General features: G+C 37.0%; 1 protein-coding gene across 3 annotated transcripts in view; it reads left to right on the top strand.

The window, feature by feature from the left end:
- The window catches only part of LOC136407126 (probable ATP-dependent RNA helicase DDX60), a 123,512-nt gene that overhangs the window by 79,714 nt on the left and 27,068 nt on the right, over positions 1 to 16,730 (top strand). For all 3 annotated transcript variants that reach the window (XM_066387782.1, XM_066387771.1, XM_066387764.1), the window contains 8 exons: positions 1,939 to 2,054; positions 3,430 to 3,569; positions 3,669 to 3,778; positions 9,138 to 9,242; positions 9,777 to 9,905; positions 11,239 to 11,363; positions 14,069 to 14,227; positions 16,463 to 16,610. In XM_066387782.1, the coding sequence (XP_066243879.1) occupies positions 1,939 to 2,054; positions 3,430 to 3,569; positions 3,669 to 3,778; positions 9,138 to 9,242; positions 9,777 to 9,905; positions 11,239 to 11,363; positions 14,069 to 14,227; positions 16,463 to 16,610 (1,032 nt within the window). The remainder of the gene's footprint in view (positions 1 to 1,938; positions 2,055 to 3,429; positions 3,570 to 3,668; positions 3,779 to 9,137; positions 9,243 to 9,776; positions 9,906 to 11,238; positions 11,364 to 14,068; positions 14,228 to 16,462; positions 16,611 to 16,730) is intronic.

Below are 16,730 nucleotides of genomic sequence, written 5' to 3'. Positions count from 1 at the left end.
TAGCTGAGGGGCATACCTGGCTCAAGGTAACCCTTAGGGAGGGAACCAATAGAATAAAGACCTCCTCTTCTCTTCTCTTCTTCTAATTACTTGCCAAGGCTCTCCACTGAGCAAATACAGTGGAACTAGAGAGCATTGGAGCCCTTTGTAAATAGTCTCTACAGATTGCTTTTCCAATAAAGATTTATAGGAGAAAATGGAAGCTATTTAGAAAATATTTACAGCATTTTGATTAGGAATATTTATTTAAAGAAACTTAGAACATTAATAAACAATATAGTCTATTGATCCAAGGAAATATTAATTTAAAGAAAGAAAACATAATGTCTATATTTAACTTAACTTTTCCTGCTATGAACTTGGAGCTACTCAGCAGGCTGTTCTGTAAGGTTTGTTTGATACTGATTTTTGGTTAATCTGTATGTATTGCATCTTGAGGGCCTTGAATGTTCTTGTTCAAAATCTATCCAACAAGTTCATCTTTGCAATCCAAAACCTTAATTTATACTCTAACCTCTAAACTCTGTGATGATATGACCTTTTTATATAAGGGTAAAGCTGAAAGGTTTTGAAGGCTAATATTTATTTTGGTAGGGTCAGGGAAATGTTCTATCTAGTACCGTGATGGGGAACCTTTTTATAAAAACCGTCCACTTTTGCAGTGCTGGTCAACCTGGTCCCTCCCGCCCACTAGTGGGCATTTCAGCTTTCATGGTGGGCCAATCGCGGCGCCATTTGGTTGCTCCGCACTGCAAAAGTGGGAGGTTTTTATAAAAAGGTTCGCCATCAGGATCTAGGACAAAGCAAGAAGTTCATGTTCAACCAAGTGGTGTATTGTTTGACCAGGGAAAAGCCAAATGGGCAGTGGATAAAGTATTTTAAATCATCTGGCTCGGTTGGTAAGTCCTTTCCAGTTGATTGCCATGTGTCATCCTTTAATCTGTTTTAAAAAGACCACATTTAAGACTCTTTCCTGAATCTAGTTCAATTTGTTTTATTTGGTCAAAAGACAATTTATTTATTCAGCGAATATTTAAGGAGTGTCTCCACAATACCAGACACTACTTGTGCTGGGGATGCCCAGGTCTAAGGTCACAGAGTAATTGACAAAAGGGAATTAAATAATTAAGCACACACATGACTGTGCCAGCCCACATTGGTCCATGATGGGAAGAGATAGATGGGGTTGTCATGACTGTGACAATGGCAGTGGGGTGGTAGGAGGACAACTCTAGAATGGGCAGTCAGAAAAGTCTTTCTAATAGAGTGACATTACGCTGAGATCTATACAGATTGAAAAGAGCGGGGAAGAGCATTTTCAGCAGAAGGAACAACATATGGGAAAGCCCTGGAGTAGGCAAGTTCTGTTCAAGGAAAAAAAAAAAGGCCAGTATGTCTGGAGCAATGTTTGGAGAAGATGGGAAAGAAGAAAGTGATGCCAGCAGGGGCCAAAGTATGCCAGTCATTACACACCTGGTTAAGGGGTTTATATTTTGTTCCGCATGTGATGGAAGGTATTGAAGGAAGTTAACTAGGGACATGGCCTAATTTATCTTTTAGATGCATTGTTTCAGCTATGATGTGATGCATGTAGGGGGCAGGAAGCGGGAAGCTAGCAGGATAGGAGGGTGTGTGGTAGTGCCACAACACTGGGGACTTGGTTGGCAGCAGACATGGAGAGAAATGCATGGATTCAAAAAAAAAAATTTGTTTTGAAAGTAAGATAAAGAAGAATCATTGATGGATTGGTGATGGGGATTAGGCAAAATTTATGAATCAAAATTTTCAATTGCCCAAATTTTCTAATGTTTATATGAAGTCAGCACAGTTGATTAAAGGTAAATGAAAACTAAGTATGCCGATTTTGCCTTCCGTGTCTTACTTTCATGTGCTATTTTTAAATGAAGTTTTTAATGAAGAAATTTTTGTCTTTAATAGGTCCATTGTCTTGGGGAAAACATTGGAGCGGAGGTTTGGGAGCACCTCCTTGTCATGATCCGCTGTCCCTTTCTGGCTCTTTCAGCTACAATAAGCAACCCTGAACATCTCACTGAGTAGGCACTGGGTTCCAGTTTGGATAGATGGTTATCTATTTTGAACATCTGAGTATCATACTTTCTCTATGGGTTCTGGAATGCTTCATAGTTTTTGGTGAATTTCTTAACTTAGCTGTAGGTATTCAAGGAAAGAAACTCTCTAGCACCTTTTGGCTGATACTGAGCAAGTCCACACTCTCTAAGGGAAAACTAAAGACTCTCCCAGCCAGGGCTGCAATTAAGTAAGAAATTTCCACCACACCTCAAAAATGTTCCTCAGAAGTAATCAATTTATGTACTTTTTTTTTCTTTCTTTCCTTTACCAAGAAATAAAAATAAAATGAAATAATTTCACACTCTATCATGAACCTTGAGTTTTCACACTGTCCCACTTTGTAGATGTTTAGAAAGATAGCTAAACCTTATTAGTTGAAAGCTCATATCAACTCATCATTGGGCTATATCTCTGCCCACTAATAATAACAATTAGAGCAGGGGTCCCCAAACTTTTTACACAGGGGGCCAGTTCACTGTCCCTCAGACCGTTGGAGGGCCGGACTATAAAAAAAACTGTGAACAAATCCCTATGCACACTGCACATATCTTATTTTAAAGGAAAAAAATATGAGAACAAATACAATATTTAAAATAAAGAACAAGTAAATTTAAATCAACAAACTGACCAGTATTTCAATGGGAACTATGGGCCTACTTTTGGCTAATGAGATGGTCAATGTACGGTTCCATATTTGTCACTGCTAGCCGTAACAAGTGATATGACGCGCTTCCGGAGCTGTGATGCGTGCGTCCCGCGTCACCGGAAGTAGTACTGTATGTGAGCCATGCTGCGCTTTGTGGCGCCGCCACATACAGTACTCCCAGAGCACAGGATGAGGATGGATCCTGTGCTCCTCTCACTGACCACCAATGAAAGAGGTGCCCCTATCGGAGGTGCAGCGGGGGCCGGATAAATGGCCTCAGGGGGCCGCATGTGGCCCGCGGGCCGTAGTTTGGGGACCCCTGAATTAGAGCGAAGACTCCAGTGTGGCACATACTGTTGTAAGTGCTTTACATGAATCAATTTAATTTAAATGCCCAACAGTCCTTATAATTTACTACTTCCATTACTACTATTACATAGAATTTGTAACACTGCACTTACTATTTTCATTTTAAAGTGTAGAAAATGAGGCATAGAGAGATTAAATGATATAACAAGAATCACAGCCAGTAAGTAAGGAAGCTGGGATCCAATTTGCTCTGTCAGGTTGCACGGCCTATTCCCTTAAGTACAATTTTTAAGGCACATTACATTCTCTTTATTAAAAGTATTTGACATCACAGAAATTAGTTCCAGGTTCTGCCTAAATAATATGTACATTTATTTTTTAAGGTGGCTACAATCAGTAAAGTGGTACTGGAAACAAGCAGACAATATGATTGAAAAAAATCTTTCTTCTAAAAGAAATGCTGGCTATCGGGCCAATTTTCACAAAGACTTTCAAATGAAGCAAACGTATAAAGTTCGACTTGGTATGTTTGCTGTAGTCATGGGAGTTTTATCCTTTACTTTAAAATGATTTCAGTCATGGTGTGTTTATTCACTTGGAAATGCTTGCTGTTCATTTTTAGTGCTCTATGGAGAGAGATACAATGATTTAGAGAAGCACATATGTTCAATAAAAGACGATGACATTTCTTTTGACCATTTCCACCCATGTGCCACACTAACAACAGACCATGTAAGTCATACTTCAGCAATATTTGCTCTGAATAATCTAAAGTAGATATCACAGTTAAAAAGATGCCTGGTTGGTACTTACCAGAATGAAGGTGTTGATATTTAAACTTAGTTTTAAAGTAACAAGAATAGCTTTATAGTTTTCAATAGTTGCTCAGTGGTTTTTGGATCCACAAAGCTGAAAAATGACTAAAGATTTTAACTGGAAAATTTTGGGTTAAATTATTTATTCTTGGACATTATCTTTGCCATCTTTGCCCGTGTCCTTTCTTCCAGCCCCCATGACTGTCAGTCCAGTTCTCTGAAACTAATTCTTCTCTTAGTGCAGCTACAAATGCATGTGGACAATATCTAGAACATGTGAGAATCTGATCACCCTGAATTAGGTTAAACAAGAAAAAGACACTTTTCAATAACTTACTAATCACAACATGGTTTTTTGATAATGAAGCAATAAAATGAAGGTCTTAAGAGGACTTTATTTGAAGCCCTGGGGTTTGAGTGGGGGAAGATTTATTAATTTTTTTTCTTGCATATTTTTTTCCTTTCTCATCATATTCCCAGGAATGGCTCATTCAAGCTCTGGTTGCTTTTCAGATGATAATTAGTCAATACATTGTCTTCCTTCCAAGACCTGGCAAATTAAATATATTCTAATTTCTGTTGTCCTATTAAGCCTTCTAAGGTGGCAATTTTTAAGGCACATTTAGATGTCACAGGAAGTAGTTCCATGCCTAAAAAATGTTTCTGGATCCACACAGCTAAATTAGATAAATAAGTAATATAGATAATTCTGACTTTGCCAAGTCTTTAGTGGCTTTTATTTGAAAATGGCTAAATGCACAACTCCTAGCTTGGCTTCCAAGGTCTTCTGTGACCTGCCCCAAAGTCCTTTCTGTGCATCTACTTGATGTATCTTACTTGGATACCCTTATGATTTATCTTGTTCCTGGAATATTTTACCTCAGTTGCGAAATGCCAGTTGTCCAGAACCTGTTTATCTTTTTGACTGTTCTAAATGTAAAACCACTTTAGAATTTTTCTGTGACTTTCTTAGTTGGATATAATCTTCTCTCCATTGCACATTTTCTGTATGTCTTACATATATGACAATAATCATAGCCATGCATGTCTTCTTTAACTGACTTGAATAAGACCTTGAAGACAAATTTTCTGTCCTTATATCATAGTTTCCAACAAACTGCTATGTACATAAAAGGTACATAACAAATGTATGTTAAGTAAAGATAGCCAGCCTAAACTGGGCACTTATGTTGTGTTCTAAGAAGTTTATATATTTTGTTTTTTAAACAATCACAATTTTAGTATGAATGCCATAGTAATATTTCCATTTTACAGATGAGGAACGTGAAACATAGAGCACTTAATTAACTCACTGTTGCATTAAGTAAGTGTTCGGGCTGGGATTCAGTCTCAGATTGATTCCAGAGCCTGCTCTTTCATCTTAGTCTCAGACGTGAGTCATTCAAGCCCTGAATCCTAATAATAGTGATTTTAAAATTGGATTTTATTATGGATGTTTCTCTTTTGTGTTACAGTGACCCAATTCAAAATCTAAATAAAACTAAAATATGGCCTGATGGTAGTGGTGCAATGGATAGAGCATTGACATGGGATGCTGAGGTCCCAGGTTTGAAACCCTGAGGTCTTTGGCTTGAGTGCAGGCTCACCAGCTTGAGCATGGGTTCACCAGCTTGAGCACAGAGTTGCCGTCTTGAATGTGGGATCATCATGATCCCATGATTGCTGGCTTGAACCCAGAGGTCTCTGACTCGAGCAAGGGACCACTGGCTTGGCTGGAGTCCTCCAGTCAAGGCATGTATGAGAAGCAATCAATGAACAACTAAAGTAACCCAACTACAAGTTAATGCTTCTCATGTTTCCCCTTCATATCTTTCTCTTGTTCTTTCTAAAAAAAAAAAGATATGGACAAGATTCCAGTAACCTAACTAAAACCCCAAAGCTAGAATATCAATGATAAGCCACACTTGAATAATAAAAGACTCCTTTCTCTCTTCCTTTTTCTTTCTCCATTATTACCTTGTCGTTTTAAAAATAGCATAGTATTTTAAAAGCATTATTTATTCTGGGTAGAATGGTTCAAGGCAGGTAATCATTAAGTAGCAATGAGTCCAGTGGTTTGGAGTAGTTGACAAGATTGGCATTTTGGTCCAAGTGCCTTTCCTCTATTTTCAGTAGCTATTAATGGAGTAACTGGAAAGCAGTGGACTGCTACTGTGTGCTCTGACCCCATATGACTTCTGCAAAGGTCATGCTGCTGAATGAATCTTCTTCAGATTTCCAGACTTTTGCAACTGGAATATAGGAGGACCACAGAGGCTTAGACATTATTAAATATGTTTTGACAGCTGTGTGTGTGGCCTGTGTTTATATTGGATGCTTCCTAAAGTAGCAGTGTTAAAAAGCAAGTAAAGCAAGTAAACCTTTCCGAATGAGCAAATCACTGCATATTACACATCGGGTTAACATGAAAGAAGTGAGTAGCAAGAAAAAGCGTAATAAACTGTGCAACATAATAAGAAAAAGCATCCACCCTGGTGGTTTCCTCTGTAGCTCTATCATAGAAATGGTTTCAGAAGGAAAGGAGGGGGGGAGAATGAGTGAGCTGACCTTAATCCAACTGAGGTGAGGGATTGCCTTCAACCCATATAAGACTTGCTTCTGGCAAAGAGCAGGATTTGGCCTTTGCCACCGATGATGCCACACAGGATCAGCTGCTCACTCCTGGAGAGCTCTCAGCCCCCAAGTCCTTGAAAGAACTGCCTCCTGTCTATGTCCACTGTGGATCACTGTTTACCATCACCTGGAGAGTGAGAGACAATGCAGTTTGCCAAAGTAACATCATGGTATCGTGCTATTGTGTTTATAAGTGAAGACTGATTTAAATCTACAACTGAAAAAATTGCATATACATTTATGGAGTGACATTGCTTCATGACATTAAATAAGTTTCAGGTGTACAATCTGTAATACACTATGACCTTTTATTTCTCTTCCTTTTGCTACCAAGACTGGCTCAGTTTTTGCCAGTTCATTGCTTCTTGTATGTTAGAGAAATAACTGAATTCAATTTCTAGCTTTTGGCCATTGGATTGTTAAATTGACTTTTAAAATTAAGAACTTTAAATTGATTAATACATCACATTGACAGTTGAGGCATCAATCATGTGCCAGGTATTTTATTAGGCTTATTAGATATATTATCTAATTAATTCCTACAACAAATCTATGTTGTGGGCAGAAGTGTCTTCCATTTTAGAAATGAGGAAATTCAGGCTTCTGTATAGGCTTAAGACTTAAGAAATCATAAGTGCTCCAGAGAACAAAATGTTTAAATCTTGAAAATTACTATAATTCTTGGATTTATTGTATGTTATGTTTTAAGTTAGGCAAAATAAATTACCACTTTCAGACAGTAATAATAGAACAAAATGCTAACATTCCAAAATAATATATTCATTTACTATTTTGTTGTAACATGGTCCTTACAATAAAGTGGCTTTCAGAGCTCAAACTGAGAGATGCTAAATGATGATTCAGGGCGATTATTTGCATTCTATAGTTTTTACAAGCCTAATTCATTCTTTATTGATATATATTTGACATATAAGATTGTGTACATTTAAGGGATCAACATGTTGATTTGATTCATTCATATTATACAGTATGATTGTCATTGTGACCTTAGCTTAAACCTCTATCAGGTCACATAATTTTAATTTCTTTTTGTGTTGGGAATAACATCTTGTCTCTTAGCATGTTTGAGGTTTTTAATACCGTATTGTCTATAATCACCATAGTGTATATAAGACCTTCAGGACTTATTTATCTACTCGTTTTAAAAGTTTAAAAAACATGTGGTGATTGATATATTTATCTTGTTTGATTTAATATGGTCTGTAAGGTAGGAGTACAGATATTTTTTTGTTTATTGGTTTAAGTGAGAAGAGATAGAGAGACAGACTCCTGCATGAGCCCCAACTGGGATCCAACTGGCAACCCCTGTTTGGGGCCGATGCTCGAATCAACAGAGCTATCCTCAAGTGCCTGAGGCAAATGCTTGGACCTACTGAGCTATCCTCAGTGCCCGGGGCTGACACTTGAACCAATTGAGCCATTGGCTGCAAGGAGAGAAGAGTGAAAGAAGGGGGAGAGGAAGGGGGAAGAGAAGCAGATGGTCATTTCTTATGTGTGCCCTGACTGGGGTTCAAACTTGGGATGTCTGCATGCTGAGCCGACACTCTATCCACTGAGCCAGCCAGCCAGGGCCAGGGTACAGATATTTTAATTTCTATATCATGGATGAGGAACTACCATTTATAGGTGGAATTAGAACTAGATCTTCTGATTAAAAATTTACTGAACAATTTTTTTTTCAACCATGTTTTTTGGAATCACTTTTTTAGCTTAGAATTTCCAAACCAGAATCATAACATGTTAACAGTATGTTAACATGTATATTTAGTAAATAACAGTATGTTATTTACTAAAACAAGCATACTGTTTTCAAATAATTTTGAAGGGAGCTGCATACTAGAGTCCCTTCTTTGTGATTTAACTTTTCCCATGCAAAGCAAAATCTTGAGGAAGCCTATTTAATGAAACACCTATGAAAACACACCCTTCCCTATTCTTTTGACAAATACCTATTAACATCTCAGAGATTATAGTTTCACAGACAATTGATTGGTAACAATAGTGGTTGAATCCAGTAGAAAATAATACAATGCAAACTTTTTGAGAGCAGGAATTTTGAATTTTATACTTTAAAAATATCTGTGGAAAATTAATGATGTACTTATTCAGAAGGCTCAAAGTAGAACCAATTGAGTGACTTGAGGAGAAGTGTTCTTGAGTGTCTTAAAAGTGATCTGATAGCCTGAGTTTTAAAGTTGACCCAGCTCTGATCTTAGAAGTCAATAAAATGTGCTTCTTTTAGCCTGGAGTGGTACTCAAAGTAAATAATCATATTCATAATTAAACTAATTTCAGTATTCATTGCTGGGTTGAGGTCTTGTTTTGTTGTTTAAACTGAGTCCACAAATATTTTAGCTTCCCAGTACTCTGATTTGAATGAAAAGTTCTTAGGAAATAACACAAAATCTTTTTAAATCTCCCCTCCTTCTTTTCTATTTCAGTAAACAGGGTCACTCTTGGTTAGTATTTTGTTTGCATTTAGCACTAATAAGCATTTGAACATTTTAGTTAAGTGCTGTTTTCAATGTGTTTGGATGTGTATTAGTGACTACGAGGCAAAGGTTTGAACATAAGATAAAATAAAGGGAATATTAAAAATTACGATTTTATTTTAATCGTAGATTGAAAGGTATGGATTCCCTTCAGATCTTACCCTTTCACCTCGAGAAACAATCCAGCTTTATGACACCATGTTTGAATTCTGGGAAGGTTGGCCCAGGGCCCAGGTAAATAATAATTATGCAATTAACTTGAATTGCATTATAGTGGATGGTAACATTGCTGTTTGGAAAGATAAATTCTTACCCTTGCTAATCACTTGCAACTGATCTTTTAAAATTATCAATAAACTCTTCATAAAATACAATTGCCCTGTCTCCGACATTCTTCTTTCTAACATCATATGTTTCACTTGAGTGGGGTGGAATGTCATTGAATTCCTGAAAATACTTCTTTTTTCAGTTTCTGAGATACTTCAGTCTCCTCTTACGTCTTTGATTTACACATTTCCATTTTATTTTATTGTACTCCCCTTCTTTCTCTGTGTCCTAATTGTTGCCTGTTTTCATCCATCTGGCTTTACTCTGTATTCTTTCCTTTGACGAGGTCTTTCATTTAATTAGGTTTGTGCTCTAGAAACTATGGGGAAAAGAAAGTTCAACAGTCTGTACTTTCAAGAAGCGTGTATCCTGTTAATAAAGTGTATAACTGAGGAACATCTTTGCATGATTTTATCTAATTTTGTGGTACTTCTTTCCCAGGAGTTTTGTCCAGAGAAATTTGTTCATTTTAAGAATAAAATAGTCATTAAGAAGATGGACGCTAGAAAATATGAAGAGAGCCTAAAGGCAGAATTAACAAGTTGGATTAAAAATGGCAATGTAGAGGAGGTAATTTTCACACATTTATTTTTTAAATTTCTATCCTCAAACGATTGTGTTGGCATGGCTCCAAGTGTGCCACTTAATACAACACCCTCTACCCTCTGTACCCTGCCCTCCATGCCTGTGTGTTTGGTGAAACACACCATCTTCTTTGTTTGCGTTGCATTGTTTAGTCATTACTGCTTTCTGGTTTTTGTTTTTAATCTTTAATTCTCATGTTAGTATTTTCCACTAAACAGGAAATCTAGTGATTCTGAGATAGAATACAAAGAGAGAAGGAAACTGGTTTTGGTTTCATCCTCTGTGCCTCCTAAACTATGTGCCCCAAACTACTGGTTCTAGGTCGGTGTTACAACACAGAAGAAGAGAGGTACCGCTCTCCAGTCAATGTGCTTAGTGCTGTGGAAATACAGATCCTGGAATCACAGTAAACAATAGCTGAGAAGAATTTGTTACTGTTCTTTTGTTTTTATTGTTGTTGGTGGTGGTCTTTTTAAAAATGTTTTTTATTTTATGTTTTAATTGAATTTATTGAGTGACATTAGTTTCAGGTGGCCAATTCTACAACACATCTCTGTACACTGTATTGTGTGTTCACCACCCACAAGTCGAGAGTCTGGTCATCACCATTTATCCCCCCATACTCCCCTCCTCTTCCCCTGCCCTCCAACATTCACCATACTGTTGTCTGTGTTTATTTTGTATTAACTTTTTGTATATTAAAACCTTAACCTGGCGTACCATATAAATGATGCATATTTATTTTACATAAGTTGCTGGTCTTTATATTTTGAATTTTGCTTTATTGACACATAATGAAGTTTCTGATTCTGGGGGAGTGATGTATATTAGATTTTTCTGATGTGATTTTATTTCTATTATATTTTAACTTAGATTATCTCCCCCATCCAGAAAAATAGTATCATTAATTTAAATTTTCTTCTGTTTATTTTGTCATTGAAAAACTTTAAAATGTATTTGGAAATGATTTTTCTACATGATATGGAGGAAAACTGGTTCATCCCACCTCCTGCCACAGTAAAACCAGCATTGTTTACTAAACTGACTGATTGGTGTTGCCTTAACTTGCATATTATGTTGCATATATGTCTATGTAAGCATATGTTACTGTTTACCTTTTTATTCTCTCGTATTGGTTTGTATATTTATTTCCTTGATGGTTCTTTACAAAAGTTTATAATATATTATTCTTTTCATATATTATTTTAAAGAACCATGCTATAGAAATTAGACAATGAAAATATTGTAGTCAAAAGTAGTAATTCCTTTTTTATTATGCAGAATGTAAAATAAATAATATATTTATTTATTGCTGCAGGCCAAAATGGTCCTGAGGAATCTTAGTCCCACTTCCGCTTTCAGTTCAGAAAATATGATAACAATGTTTCCATGTCTTGTGGAAAAGCTAAGGAAAATGGAGAAGTTACCAGCGCTATTTTTCTTGTAAGTCATTTATTTTATTAATATATTTTTACAAAATGTGTTGGTGTAAATATTTTAAATTAAATTGTTTTTATTTGCAATTTGTATTATATTTATTCCTTTAAGTTAAGGAAAGTTTTACCAATTTTACTCTTTTAATAGATTATTCATTATTATATTTGGTGCCCATTTGTCACCAGAATGAATATTTAAAAATATACCTTTCTAGGTTAATTTTTAATCAAATATTTTTATTTGTGCTGTTATTAAAAATTACCATCTTTATTTAGTTCCCTTATCTATTTCTTGTTTTTTTCTTAGAATTGTATCTTTATATAGGTTTTATTAAATACCGAGGGTGAGTAAATACCTAGGTTTAGTAAATAACTACATTCTTTGCAAAACAAATTAAATGTTTATGTGTGCCAGAATCCCACATAAAATTAAAGTATCCTTACACTATTCTAGAATATTTATTGGTGGGATATTTTATTTTTTATTTTTAGCTAGGAGAACTATCGCTTACAGGCACTGATACCTTGATAAACAGCTTAACATGGAATGTAATAGTCCAGTTTTGATAAAGTATAATTATACAAAAGTATAATTCATCAATTGAATAACACTATATCCTGGATTAACCTTGATCATACATTTTAGAATCAGAGTAGAATACCTTCTTTACTTTAAGCAATATCAAACTACTTTAAGCTGTAGAGGCTTTATTTAAATAAGGCCATAGAATTTTGCTCAGATAGCAGAGTTCAATGAAATTTATTCACATGTAAACAGACATGCTTAATACAGAATATATGCCTAAACCACAGTAACTTGGATTCATGTAAAAAGAGAAGCAACATAATCAAGGTTAAGAACATTAAGGCTTAGAGGCCAGGTAGTGCCACATGCAAGCTGTGGGACCTTGAACAGGCCACTTAATTTCTGGATGTCTCCATTTTCTCAATTGTAAAGTAAGGCTCAGAAAAGTGTCTTCCTCATAAAGATGTACTAAATGAGTAAGTACAGTTAAGACATTTAGAATAGTATCTGATGATAGTAAATAAAATGTTTACTATATTTGTTATTTTGTTTACCACATGAAATTTCTTGCCATGTGGCACAGACTGCCACTTTCTTAATTCTTCCTTCACCACTGTGTCTGTTTACTGTTCCCTAGCTAACGTTTCCTCTTCATGGCAGTTCTGTAAAGACTTTAGAAAAGGCTTTTGCCTTACAATTTACATTTAAAAATTTACTGTGTAGACTGAACTTATGATGAGCCATGGTTAATAAAGTGGTGATGACTATTGGCTACATCCGGCCACAGCATTGTGCTAATAAAGTATTGTAGGAAAATAATACTTAAATGGATGGTTCAGTCTCATCAAAAGTGCTAGCTTCCTGATACAGGGCAGTGTATGTGATAGAAAAATAAAGAATGTTTGATTTTACTTCTCTGAGAAATGTTTTATTCTTCACATACCAACCAGAAGACTGTTCTGCACTAGTTTGGTTAGTTAATTGTTCAGTTCTGAAGGGGCCAAATGGTTTCAAGGGACTAGTCTTTAGATTAAATACCAAACTGCCAGGATGGCTGGACCACTATGTCCATAGGCCTTACATTCCAAAAGATATAAAGCCAAGACCCTGGATTCATTTGTGGATTGTAAAGACCAGCAACATCTGGGGTTCATTTGGTCTCTGGAAAGAAGTAATCACATTTCAAAAGCTTAGGGTGAGAACCTAAGATTCTCTCTATCCTGCCTAAAAGTGAACAATTTTACTGTATGATGTCACTTATATGTCCTAGAAACAATGGTTGCCAGACACTGGGGATGGGGTGTGACAGGGTGGGGTGGGGGGAATAAAATGGGGAGATGTTGATCAAAGGGTACAAACTTCCTGTTATAAGATGAACAAATTCTGGGGATGTAATGTACAACATGGTGACTATAGTTAATAATACTGTATTGTGTACTTCAAAGTTGTTAAGAGAATAGATCTTCAATGTTCTCATCACACACATATGCAGACACATTATATAAGATGATGGATTATAAACTAATCATATATCATCATTTTGCTATATATACATGTTCCAAATCATTGTGTCATATACCTGAAACTCATACAATGTTGTATGTCATTTATGTCTCAATAAAACAAACAAAACAAAAAAAAAGAAGGCATTACAATTTATAAATGATTTGGCCATCAGGGAATCTTAAATATTTCCATATAATAGTAAGGGCCTTTCACTCTGTATTGGACAGACCTTAAAATTAGTAAAATTAAGTACAAGAATAACTGTAACAACAATGCAAATAAATAAAAGAGCAAAAATTTTTGTTTAAAAACTGTTTTCCTCATTTTTCACGAGGGAAGGAGGCATCTCTCTTCTGTGTATAAATAGAGAGAACTAGTGTCCTCTGTCCCTTGCCTGTGGAGTGTTGACTATTCTCACAGGAAACTTTTCCAGGGGCTCTCGTTGCCGTTGCCCCGGGTAAGATCTTCGGTAAGGAGGGACGCTTCTTATGTACTGTTAAGTAGTTACTAAAAGGAGTCTGCTGACCCAGAATGCCTTGTGTGCCTATTCAAGATAAAACTGATAAAAATGGATATTAAAACTCAGTAGGTATATGTCAGGATGATAGCTGTAGATGGAAACAGGGTTGCATTCTATTAACGATATTTTCAAGGCAAGCATTCTTTTCATTTGTCTCCAGATTCAAGTTAGGGGCCGTAGAGCAGTGTGCTAAAGATGTGAGAGAGTATTTACAAAAGACACAAGAGAGAATAAGGCCCCCCACAGCTGATAAAGAAGCCCATGACATGGCTAACAAACTACGGAAAGTTAAAAAATCCATCGAGAAACAAAAGACAATGTAAGTATTTAAACAAAGTGACTGTTTAAAATGTCAATTTTATGCTCGGTAGAACTTTGCTCTTTTGACTCCTCTTCCTTGCTCTCAGTGTCTAATTTTGACAACTCTAGGCCTAACATGTTCATTCTCCTTATTATCCTCTTATGCTCTCCACCTTTAATCACTGCCTGGTTTAAACACTCATCATATCTTCCTTACAGAGGTTGTTTTTTTTTTTTTGTTTGCTTTGTTTTTTACAGAGACAGAGAGAGAGTCAGAGAGAGGGATAGATAGAGACAGACAGACAGGAATAGAGAGAGATGAGAAGCATCAATCATTAGTTTTTTGTGCGACAACTTGGTTGTTCATTGATTGCTTTCTCATATGTGCCTTGACCGCGGTCCTTCAGCAGAGCGAGTAACCCCTTGCTCGAGCCAGCAACCTTGGGTCCAAGCTGGTGAACTTTGCTCAAACCAGATGAGCCTGCACTCAAGCTGGCAACCTTGAGGTCTTGAACCTGGGTCCTCCGCATCCCAGTCCAATGCTCTACCCACTGTGCCACTGCCTGGTCAGGCTTTTCATTTTTATTTATTTTTTTATCCCAGAGCCTTAAGGTTCACCAGTCTCCCACAAATGATTGATCTTGCTAATTTCAAATTGATTACATTACCTCCCACTCAATAGTCTACCTGCTTCCTTGCTTAGGACTTGAAAAGTCTGGAGACAACTTAGGAGGTGTAAGCCTTTTCAATAACTGACCCTCTGATAAGACAACTTTTCTTTGGATCACTAGAACCCACTATTTCAAGTTGATAGTGATCAGTCATTCAAGCTATATCATTATAAAGAATGTTTTAATACCTTGTTCAGCTCCCTCATTATACTGAGGGTGAGTGGGGAGTCCTGCCCTGGCCCTGTGCTTTGGACAGTTCCGCTCTGTCCTTCCTCTGTTTGCATTCATTCCCATAACGTTGTGGGTTGATGGGACTTAGCAGGCACGCCCACCTGGAACTCACGCTCACCCTTTTAAGTCCCACGTTGTTCTGGAGCTGTATTTATTAAGGTAAGAGGATGGAATGTATTATTTTACAGTTTATAACCTTGACTTAAACTTATAGATAGACAACAATATGTGGGCCTCCATTAGTATTCTGTTCCACACTCCACACACATTAGGGCCAGAGTCTTGGCATTCTTCCCTGAGTTAAAGGTAATGTGAGGTGGAAGTGAGGACATTTGATGATGGTATGCAAGTGAGCTCATCTTCTCATATTTGGCATTTTCTTATGTGTACAGTTAAAAGACCAACCGAAAACTCTAAGAAAGAGTAAGTGATCTGAGTATCTCTAAAAGGCTATTTTACACTGGCATAAGGATAATAAACACAGACTGGTGACACAGAGTTATCTGTCCTGGGATTTATGGAGCAGTGTCAGAGGTCAGATTCCCCAGAAGCCTCTGCTGCATTGGGGATGTCTATGTAAGGGATTCACTGAAGTAGTGTGCTCATGAAAGACTGTAAGGAAGTGAGGGAAGCAAAAGAAGGCAGATGAAGAGGATCAGCAAGCATTGGGTTTTGCTAGAATATTGCCTGAGCCTGGTCATCAGAGAGATCTGGAGGCAGCACAGAATTGTCCCAATTTGAGTCAAGGTGGGCTGACTTTTGTACCTCCTATCAATCAGTTCCAGGCTGTGGGCCACTTCCCCATTCCTAAGAGAGGTTGTAACCACCCAGGAATTTGCAGGAGACTGTTGTCAATGGAGGGCAATTCTCCAGGGAAGTGTGCAGCCAAGAGTCCATAGCAACCAAACTCAGAGCAGCTGTAGCATCCATCACAAGAAGAGGAGAATGGCTTGCAGTTGGCAACATGGAGCAAGGACGACACCTACCTTTACCTACAAGCCTAGGGTTCTAAAGGCAGAGAAAGAAAAAATGATTGTCGCCTTAGCAAATGGGCCACTTTAGCAAGGGGAAGTGAGGTCGTGGGAGAAGTGGATTTGTCAAGAAGGCTTCATATGGCAGGAAGGGAAAAAACATTCAGAAAAAATATAGGTCCACAGGGGACGTTTTTATAGGGACAAGTTCCAAAGGCCAATGAGAAAGAGCATTAGAGGAAGAGTGAGTCAGGAGAGTACAGATGTATATAGAAGTCAAAGTCTGGGTTCAAATACAGTGAGGAAGATTTGGAAAGTTTTGGGCTTCCTGTGGTGACCCAATTTGATTATTTATGACTTAAAATTTATTTTTATGAACAGAGATGAAAAAAGCCAGAAGAAGCCCAGAAAAATGGATAAAAGCCTAATACATGAAGCTGAACATAATCATCTACTCAAGAGTCTAGAGAAGAACCTGGAAATTCCTCAGGAATGCACATATGCTGATCAAAAAGCAGTGAGCGCTGAGGTCAGCACTTCCAACGCAATAGTTCTCCAGAAAATGATTTCACTCATCAGCCATTAATTCTCAGTGATAGAGAGTGTTGAAAGTAATAACTAAATGCGATCTGTACCAGAATAGATATCT

Source organism: Saccopteryx leptura, chromosome 1 (assembly GCF_036850995.1).
Source record: "Saccopteryx leptura isolate mSacLep1 chromosome 1, mSacLep1_pri_phased_curated, whole genome shotgun sequence".
Lineage (NCBI taxonomy): Eukaryota > Metazoa > Chordata > Mammalia > Chiroptera > Emballonuridae > Saccopteryx > Saccopteryx leptura.
The sequence above is the reverse complement of the archived record's forward strand: the minus strand, read 5'-3'. Positions and strand labels throughout refer to the sequence as shown.